Source organism: Rattus norvegicus, chromosome 1 (assembly GCF_036323735.1).
Source record: "Rattus norvegicus strain BN/NHsdMcwi chromosome 1, GRCr8, whole genome shotgun sequence".
Classification (NCBI taxonomy): Eukaryota; Metazoa; Chordata; class Mammalia; order Rodentia; family Muridae; genus Rattus; species Rattus norvegicus.
The window spans coordinates 210,373,800-210,383,604 of NC_086019.1; the positions used below are offsets into that span (position 1 = coordinate 210,373,800).

The 9,805-nt window shown below is 50.3% G+C and overlaps 1 protein-coding gene across 1 annotated transcript; it reads left to right on the forward strand.

Moving 5' to 3' along the window:
• Window positions 1-626: 626 nt before the first annotated feature.
• On the forward strand, window positions 627-9,392 carry C1h11orf24 (similar to human chromosome 11 open reading frame 24). Its single transcript, NM_001025683.2, has 4 exons — window positions 627-730; window positions 5,531-5,728; window positions 6,879-7,053; window positions 7,751-9,392. Exons 3-4 carry the CDS (start codon window positions 6,978-6,980, stop codon window positions 9,106-9,108), a joined length of 1,434 nt encoding a protein of 477 aa, NP_001020854.1. The 5' UTR covers window positions 627-730; window positions 5,531-5,728; window positions 6,879-6,977; the 3' UTR covers window positions 9,109-9,392.
• The last annotated feature ends 413 nt before the right edge of the window (window positions 9,393-9,805 follow it).

Here is a 9,805-nt window from a genome sequence, read left to right on the forward strand (position 1 = left end):
TCGTCCTACGGTCATGCCACGTGTAAAATTCCAAAGCCCTTTATGAGACTGTTTCTGGACTTGAAAAATAGAAGCAAAGGTCCTCTTGCAGAATTAAATTAGTCTATTGCCCTTCAGGTGAAACACTTAGCCAGAAACTGGTAGGTGCAGTGCGTGCAAAGCAAACCTCAGTAGCCAAGCCATGCCTGTGAGCATGTACTGGCTGCATCGCCTTAAGGAGTTGAATAGCCGATGGGAAGGAAAGCTCAGGAACCCGGCCAGAGGAGCCCCATAAAGTACCTCACGAGGCCTTCGATAGCTGCCTCATCCGGATGAGCCATGGTCCAAATACATCTGCGCTCACCTGGCCTGACCCCTCCTCTCCTGGGTTTCTAGAAAAAGCCCTAAATATAAACACAACCTACAAGTCCCTGGACCTCTCACTTCCGTTAGATCAGCTCTAAATAGCTAAGCGCGACCAAGGCAGGACCAAGTTGGAAGCTAGCTCCGAAAGAGGCGTGGTCAATACAAACCACGCCCATTACCACGCCCATTAGACTCGGCCGCGCGAGCCAGCGACAGCCTATTGGTCCTGCCTTCGTGACGTCTTTCCGGGGCGGTCCGGGTGGGGCTCAGCGCTCACCAGTGAGATCAGCTAACTGGGTTTCGCTGCGGTCCACGTCCCCGCGCGGGGCTGAATCGCTGAAGTGGCTGCGCTGCGGTGAGAGGGCCACGGGCCTGCCGCGCCCGGGTAAGCAACCCGCGCTGCCGTCCAGGGAACTGTCGTGAAGGCCCCATGAACTGGTTGGGGATGGACAGCGAGATGCGGGGCGGTGGAGGGATGAATGGGGACCCGGTGCGCTAGGCGGTGAGGAATGGAGATTCAAGGAGAAGGAGGGAGGAATGGGCCGAGCCCTTAGAGAAGCATGGATGCGCAAGAGGAGGAGGTGGGTTGACGGCTATCGCCATCCGATCCTGGGCAGTTTGCGAGCACTCTACGGACACTCGACAGTAGGCGAGTCTTGGATCAGGCTTTGCCCTAGGTGGTGTTGGTCTCAGAAATAGTTGAGGCCTGCACCCCAAACTCTTCTACGTACTAATGAGGAAAATCCATCACATTTTTCCTTCCTCCTCATTTGTCTACTTGCCTACCTCCCTTGTGGCCGCTAGCTTGTGCGCTTAACGGTCTGGCTGGAGCTTAGAAGTCCAACGCAGAGAACTTGCATTACTTACACTCCGACCCCTAGGAACCAGGTCTAAAATTTCAGTAAAGTCAACCAGCAAACTTGTCTATTGGACAGCGAAATATCAAAAATAGTGGCAGAGCACACTTTAAAACAACAGACCTTTGGCATTTCAGTAGTGAGACCTAAACTTTCAGAAACCTAGAGATAAGCAGTGCAATTAAGATAATATTTAATGTTCTGGGATCGTGGGCTAATGTCTGCCACATGGACACATCCTTTAGACCACAGGGCAATGTCTGTGTATATAAGTCCAAGCAGGTGATGTGTCAGAATTAGGTGGCTGTGGTTTGTCCTGTACTAGCTTCCCTAATCTCTATTCCTGTATATGTGTAACTTCCCTAGCTTGGAATAGAGGTGGAGCCCTACTCATAGGAATTTTTTTTTTTTTTTTTGGTTCTTTTTATTGGAGCTGGGGACCGAACCCAGGGCCTTCCGCTTCCTAGGCAAGCGCTCTACCACTGAGCTAAATCCCCAACCCCGACTCATAGGAATTATTAATGGTCCTTGCTGAGTCTGGACTTCTTGTATTAAATCTGTGTATGTTATACAAAAGGCTCACCAATTTGAGGTCTAGTTTTATGTGATTTGTGTATAGCAGTCTACACATCTCAGAAAGGAGTTAAAAGGCAAGGCAAGGTTGGAAGTGCAAGCTGTCAAACAAACACTAGAGGAATTGGGAGACAGCTCAAGGGCTAGTTTTCACTTGGGCACTCACACACGTCACCTGGCTGAACTTTGTGGTTGGAACAGCTCAGGAAATTAAGACTTAAAGTCTTATGTGTATAGACATTGCCCTGTGGTCAGAAGGGTGTGCCCATATGGCATAAGGAATTGAGAACATTAGATACTGGCCTTTTTTTTTTTTTGACACTGGCCTTCTTGTATGAGCTGGCAAAAGGTATCCTGATGCTTATTCCTTTAGATCCTGTGGGGACCGATTCCCAAAAAGGAGGAGCTCTCAGCACCAGTCTGTCTGTCCTAGTCTCTGACTTAATACTTAGTTTTTTTGTTATTGTTTTCTTTCTTCTATTTTATGTGTATGGGTGTTTTGTCTATGTGCATGTGTGTGCACCACATGTGTGCAGTGCCCTTGCCAGTCAGATGAGGTTGTCCTAACCTCTGGGACTGGAGTTAACAGACTGTTATTAGACAGTGCAAGACTGTAACCTCAGCACTAGGGACTCTCTGAACAGTCAGTCTAGTCAACTTGGCAAGCTCCAAGAGAACCTGTCTCAAAATATGTAATATATAATATAAATATAATATATGATAGGTGGCTGGAGAGATGACTTAGGGGTTAAAGGCGCTTTTACAAAATATTTTTATATGTATGGGTAGTTTGCCTCCATGTATTGTACACCATGTACATGAAATGCCTACAGAAGCCAGGAGAAGGCGCTGGATCCCCTGGAGTTACAAGTAATACCGCCATGTAGGTGCTGCGGATCTAAGCCTGGTCTGTGGAAGAACATCCACTCTTTTTTTTTTTCCCGGAGCTGGGGACTGAACCCAGGGCCTTGCGCTTCCTAGGCAAGCGCTCTACCACTGAGCTAAATCCCCAACCCCAAGAACATCCACTCTTAACTGCTGAGCCATCTTTCCAGCAAGGTCTCAGACTACTCGTCGTCACACATCCCTTTAATCTCAGCACTTGGGAGGCAAAGGCAAGCAGATCTTTGTGAGGTCAAGGCCAGCCTGGTTCACATAGCTTGTACTAAGCGAACCAGTATTACACAGTAAGTCCCAGTCTCAAAAAAGCAGACAAAAATTGATGAGCTTTCATTAGGAATCTCTGGCTTGGAACTCATTATGTAGATGAGGCCCTAGACCTTTTGGCCATCCCCCTTCCTCTGCCTCTGGAGCACTGGGATGCTGGGTACATACTGTCATGTTCGGGTCCTTCTATAGATAATCAGAACACTGAGGTCCAAGCACTAAAAACCCTCCAGTGGAAGCTTACTTCAGGTCACGTGTATGTTCTTTATGAGTCGGTTTGTAAAGGTTAGTGTAGCTCCTGCTGTGCTGTTCTGTGGACCCAAGGTCTTAATTTGTAGGTAGAACACTCTTGAACTAAATCCCTCCCTCCTTCCCTCCCTCCCTCTTTCCCTCCCTCACATATATTTAAAAAAGAAAGAAAGATTTATTGATTTTACATGAGTACAGTGTGTAGCTGTCTTCAGACACACCAGAAGAAGGCATCAGATCCCATTACAGATGGTTGTGAGCCACCATATGGTAGCTGGGATGTGAACTCAGGACCTCTGGAAGAGCAGTCAGTGCTCTTAACCGCTGAGCCATCTCACCAGTCCCACGTATTTTGTTCTTTAATTTCCCTGTGAGAACCAGCAAGATGGCTCAAGGGGTAAAGGCACTTGCCCCCAAGCTAATCCACCTGCGTTTGATCCCTGTAGCCCATATGGTGGAGGAAGAGAACAGATTCCCTGTAGGTTGTCCTTGGACCTCCACACATGCACTGTAGTACATGTGCACCCACATACACACATATAATTAGTTCTTCTAATTAAAAAAACAACAACTCCTGCTAAGCAGTAGTGCATGCTTTAATCCCAGCACTCAGGAGGCAGAGGCAGGCAAATCTTTGAGTTCCAGGCCAGCCTGGTCCACAGAGTGAGTTCCAGGACAGCTAGGACTACATAATACAAATATCTGTGTTTTCTGATGCTCTTAGGTGACCCCTGTGAAAAGGTCATTGGACTTCCAAAGGGGTTATAACCCACAGGATGAGAACTGCTGATGTAAGAGGACTAGAAAGATAGGTCAGTGGTTACAACCCCTGGCTGCCTCCAGTGTCAGGCACTCGCAGATGCCTGTAACTCCAGCCCCAGAACATCCAGTGCCCTCTCTCAGCCCCTGCAGACACATACACATACACATACACATACACATACACATACACATAAGCATGCACACTCATAATTACATAAACAAGAAAATAAATTTAAAAAAAAGCCCATGTGAAGTTGTCAGCAACTGCTCTGTGTCACACTGCCTACCAGCTGAAAGTGAGGAAAATAGCTGTTTTCTTAATTTGGTGCCTTTCATAAATGTGTCCTAAAGGGATCCGTGCTGTAAAATAAAATTAAAAAAATAAAAAGATAGTCCACATCTATTCAAGATAGTTATTGTTGACAGTCACTTAGTGATGCACACTGTGTCATAATACACATTTATATCTACAGTTTTAGCGATGTGAAGTAGTTTGTACATGAATGGGACAGTATATACAGACAGCCATTCCAGAGTTGTGCTACTGTAAACATTAGCTTAGATCTCCAGTGTGGGTGTGAGGGTGGGGTAGCACATGTGCAGCTGTACTTATCATGAGGTGTGTGTGGAGGCCAGAAGTTGGCACGGAGTCTTCCTAGGTCTCCCATTGTTTATAGGCAGGGTCTCTCAGAACCTCAGGTTTGCTGTTTCAGCCAACCTGACTGAAAACCCTGGTGTCCCTCTGTCTCTGCTCCCTGCCAACCCAGGGTCACGGTGCATGTCGCCATGCCCTTTTACAGGAAGGTTTGGGAGCTGAGCTCATGCAAGAGCCCTCGTGCCTGTGCAGGTAGGAAGCACCTCAGCCACTAAGCCATCTCCCAGCCTCATTTGTTTCTTTGAGATGAGGCCTCATGTGTCAGATGCTGATCTGGAACCCACCACATAGCTGAGGCTGATCGTGAACTCTTGCTCTCCCTGATTTCACCATCCAACTACTAGGATTATAGGCATGTGCCACCAAGGTCTCCATCATTGGACCCCTTGAAAAAATGTTCTTTTTCTTTTTTAAAGATTTATTCATTTATTATATATAAGTACACTGTAGCTGTCTTCAGACACACCAGAAGAGGGCATCAGATCCCGTTACAGATGGTTGTGAGCCACCATGTGGTTGCTGGGAATTGAACTCAGGACCTCTGGAAGAGCAGTCGGGGCTCTTAACCGCTGAGCCATCTCTCCAGCCTCCGAAAAAATGTTCTTGAGCCAGGCAGTGGCGGTATACATCTTTAATCCCAGCACTCAGGAGGGAGGCAGAGGCAGGCTGATCTCTGAGTTTGAGGCCAACCTGGTCTACTGAGCAAGTTCCAGGATAGCCAGAGCTACACTGCGAAACCCTGACTCAAACGAAACAAGGTTCTTGTGTGAGAACTGCTGCATTGTAAGTTGTGAGTTCCACAGCTCTGATAGCCGTCTTCTTCCCAGCACTGAGCTGTTGAGTGCTGCCCCTTCTGGGGCCTCCGTACCAGACGCTTGTCCCTTGTTCTTCCTAAGCAATGTTAGCTCTCTTTCAACTGTAGGTGTGTCTGACACCACAGAGGAGCGTCTGCCTCTGTCCTACATGTGCCTCGGCAAATGCCATGGCCTGGGAGTGCCCAACCCAGCAGCTCTCACCTGCAAAGCCAGACTTCATATGGCAAGTACAGGATGCCAAGTCCACAGCTGCCCAAGGAGGACGTCAGCCTGGCCTCCTAGTCTGCACTGAGCAGCTGCCTCTGGTGAGTCCGGGCCCTGCCTGTTTTGGTAGACCAGACTGGGAACCTAGAAAGGGCCTGAGGTCCTGGGTTTGTAGGATCAACAGAAGGACTTGGGGTCAGGGCCTCCCTGGCTGACTCAGCCATGGGTGAGGTGAGTGGGAGCACTGGAACCACAGCTGGTAAACTATATCTTATCGGCTGTGCTGCCTGGAATGCCCCCTGTGGGTGGAGCCTCTGCCCTCCGAAGCTGTCTGCTCACTGCAGTGGCAGGCAGGACTGAGTAGCTGAGAGACAGCCTGCTTGGTCTCCTGTCTGAAATATTTGCACCCAGGTCCTTTATAGAACAAGTTTGCCCACCCCTGCCCCAGATTTGTTTTTTTTTTTTTTTCTTCTTTTTCTTTTTCTTTTTTTTCGGAGCTGGGGACCGAACCCAGGGCCTTGCGTTTGCTAGGCAAGCGCTCTACCACTGAGCTAAATCCCCATCCCCCTGCCCCAGATTTGTAGTGAGTGGGCATAAGACCTAGAGTGTGTTCAGGGAGCTGAAGCCCTCTCTAGCACTAGAAATGCCTGTCACATCTTTTCTCCTTGAACTCCCCAGCAGACTTCCAACCCAGGGATGAGGCACAGGGAACTCCCCGAACCTGCTGGTAGCTTCTTTAGGGTATCAGCAGATGGAAGAGATCCAAGAGCCATCGAAGTGTCTTCATTTGCCCTGGCCCAGCTACCTTACCCCAGCTCAGGGCTGAGCCTGAATTCTCTGTGTGAAGCCTTCAGTTCAGCTCGTCCCTGTCAGGATGTCCCTCTCTCTCCTTACTACCCACCCCTGCTCTTTTCTTCTCAAAGAACAAATATTTTGTATCCTAGAAAATAAGACTCATCCAGTACAAGGCTAAGTAGTTGTCATCCCAGTGACTTGGCTGTCTCCTGTCTCACTCTAGTTCTAGGGAAGAATGTGGAACTTGAGTGCTTGGACAGTTGGAGGCAAGATACAGGCAGGTTGGCATTACTGTCATGGCTGTTGAATTGCATTCTTCTGGTCCCTGGCCCCTTGTCCTGATCTAAGCACTGGGCTCAGCTTACACTGCGGACCCTGCAGAGCCCTGGGCCTCTGGGGAGACTGTGTGCTGCTTGGCAAACAAACACCTATGACCTACATGCTTTCTTCACCCAGATCCCTGGGCCAAGCAGAAGGCAATTGCTGACAGCCTAAAGGGCTAGCTGGCCGAGACGCTCAGAGACCAGCAGCCCTGCTTCCAGCTCACCCAGCAAGATGTGGACAGCCCTGGTGCTGGTGTGGATTTCCTCTGTGCCCTTATCTAGAAGCCATACGGTGCCAGCTGTGCCACGTAAGTGAGAAAGTTGTCTGGTCACCAGGGAAGTCCCAGGGATCTGATTGTAGAAAGAAGTTCCCTTCTTTCTTCTGAATTCCCTTCTTCCCTTCTGCCTTCCCAGCTGCAGGACTGGGGTGGGCTGTGGGTCAGAGCTGGGGTTAGAGGGTGCACAGGTGGGAGCCACAGAGTGGCCTTGTCTTCTAGGGATCTTGTGTTCGTCAGAGCTCACTTGTTGGCATGTCAGGGGTGAGTGTGGGCCTGTCTGCTAGGCTTGCTCATCTCCAAGAATTCCTTCAGCCAAACCTGTCCCTGAGCCCAGGCTGTTCAGGTCTGAATGTCTGTGCAGCCACTCCTCTCTAGATAGAAACCTAGGGGGCAGGCAGGTAGTCAGGTTAACATTTGCTTTGTTTTCATTGGCTAATCACATAATGTGAGCCTTCCAATCCCATGCTCTGAGAATTGAATCCAGTTACAGAGTTCTGAAGCTTCCACAGGCTGGAGTCTCACAATGGGCAAAGGAATCCTTAATTCAGGTGCCCTGGGCTGTGGAGGGGAGGAGAGGAGACACTGGGCTCATGGGTCACCTCCACCCGCACCCAGGCCTCCAGTTGGAGAATATCGTGTGCTGCAGCCAGCATAGGGGCCAGCAGCTAAGGTGACAGGAGATGACCCCTGCATGTGGTTAAAAGTGTTCTCTTTCTTCTGACTTTAGGACACTTAGTCACTAATAAGTGGCCAAGAGCAGGAAAGCAAAACCTGTCTGGGGACGCAGTTCCGAGGGCCGATAATACATCTACCTTGAGAGCAGCCACAGTGCCACCTGCTCCTGTCACACTGACAACAGGGACCTGGGCAGCCACCCTGAACTCCACCAGGGTGACAGCAGAGACGACACCACACGGGACAAACACAAGCACTCCAACAACCAGAGAGGGGACAGCAGACAGCGTGACCTCTAGAATTCTGGCTGCACCTACATCTTCAAGCCCCTCGTCTGTGAGGCAGACTCTGCCCACCACCATTGCTGGGCTTCCCTCTCTCAGCACACCACGTGCAGAAGTGCCAAGAACAAATGCCAGCGTATCACCAAGAACAGCCATAGCAACAACCGTGGCCCCACACACGGGGACTCCTACTACGGGCACAGTGACTGCTGTGAGCACAGTGACTCCTGCCTCGGGCACAGTGACTGCTGCTGTGGGCACAGTGACTCCTGCCGCGGGCACAGTGACTGCTGCTGTGGGCACAGTGACTCCTGCCGCGGGCACAGTGACTGCTGCTGTGGGCACTGTGACTCCTGCTGCCGTGGGCACAGTGACTGCTGCTGTGGGCACAGTGACTTCTGCCGCAGGCACCATAAACACAAGTGATCCTCACGCAAGGACTCTGAGTCCTGCCAAAAGCACACCCACTAACACATCCAGCAGGAACCCCATTCCCACCTCAGGTGCCCAAACACAAGGTACCACCATCCAGGTGACCACAGACCAGCCAGTGCATAGCACAGCAGGTAGACCAACACCTAGTCCCTCAAACACTACCCTGGAGCCCAACACCCCCAAGTCTGTGGCTTCCACGTCCTCTGCCGTAGTGACTACCACCCAGGTACAAACCAAGGAGCCGTCTGCCAGCACGGTGCCAGTGCTTCCTACCAGTATGAGCCCTGAAGTAGAAGCCACATCCCCCACCACACAGCCAAGCCCTCTATTACCTACCCAGGGGACAGGTGGGCCAGGCATACTCTTGACAACAGAGCAGGTGGGGACCAAAGCCACAGCTGGTACTGCATCTGCTGGGCCAACATCCAGGAGCTCAGGGGATGTTAAGGTGCCAACCACAGCCTCATGCCAGCTCAGCACCCAAGGCCAGTACCTAGTGGTCACCACTGATCCCCTGACCCCATCCTTGGTGAACAAAATGTTCCTCCTGGTGGTGCTCATTGTTGGGGTGACCCTCTTCATCGCAGTCCTGATGATGTTTGCCTTGCAAGCCTATGAGAGCTACAAGAAGAAGGACTATACGCAGGTGGACTACCTGATCAATGGCATGTACGCCGACTCAGAGATGTGAGGACTTCTCAGGAGGCCAGCCTCCTCCTTGGCCTTCTATTTTGCCTCAGACCAAACTAAGTGCTTCCAGATCCTTCTGGTGCAATCTCAGAGCTGTGCCAGATGCTTAGACACATTTAATCGCTGTCAGATCAGCTCCACGATCATGAGAGAGCCGCCTTTTCGTATTTATTTTTCTAAACGATCACATACGCAGGAGTGGCCAGAGTGGAGGGGGCCTGGCACACTTGGCCCTCGATGTGTGGAATTTTGACCAGAATTAAAAGCAATGACCTCTCTCCATCCCGTTTGTGTGTTCTGTCCTCAGCATTCCTAGTGCAGCCTTTAAGATGTCTGGTGGGGCTTGCTTTTGTAAATATGGGGTGTGACATGAGTTCCTGACGCGTTGCTGTGTTCTGGCCAAGGCTTAGGCCCTTCTGATGCCCAGGTTCTCAGTGGAGGCTCCAGCCAAGTCCTGAGCTGTTCATTGGTGCTGGCCATTGGCTGCCTGTCCTCTACGTGCTGAGCCTCCTAGAGTACACTCTAGCTTCGAAAGAGCCATATCCAACACAATCCATGAAACAACTTGGTCTCCACACGTCAAAGGCAGTATATTGCCATGTTTATGCCATAGTTCAGCCACCACCGTCCTGTGAATACTTTTAAAACACTGAGCCCTCACCCCAGCAGATCATTTTAGTGACCTCTGAGTCTCTGTA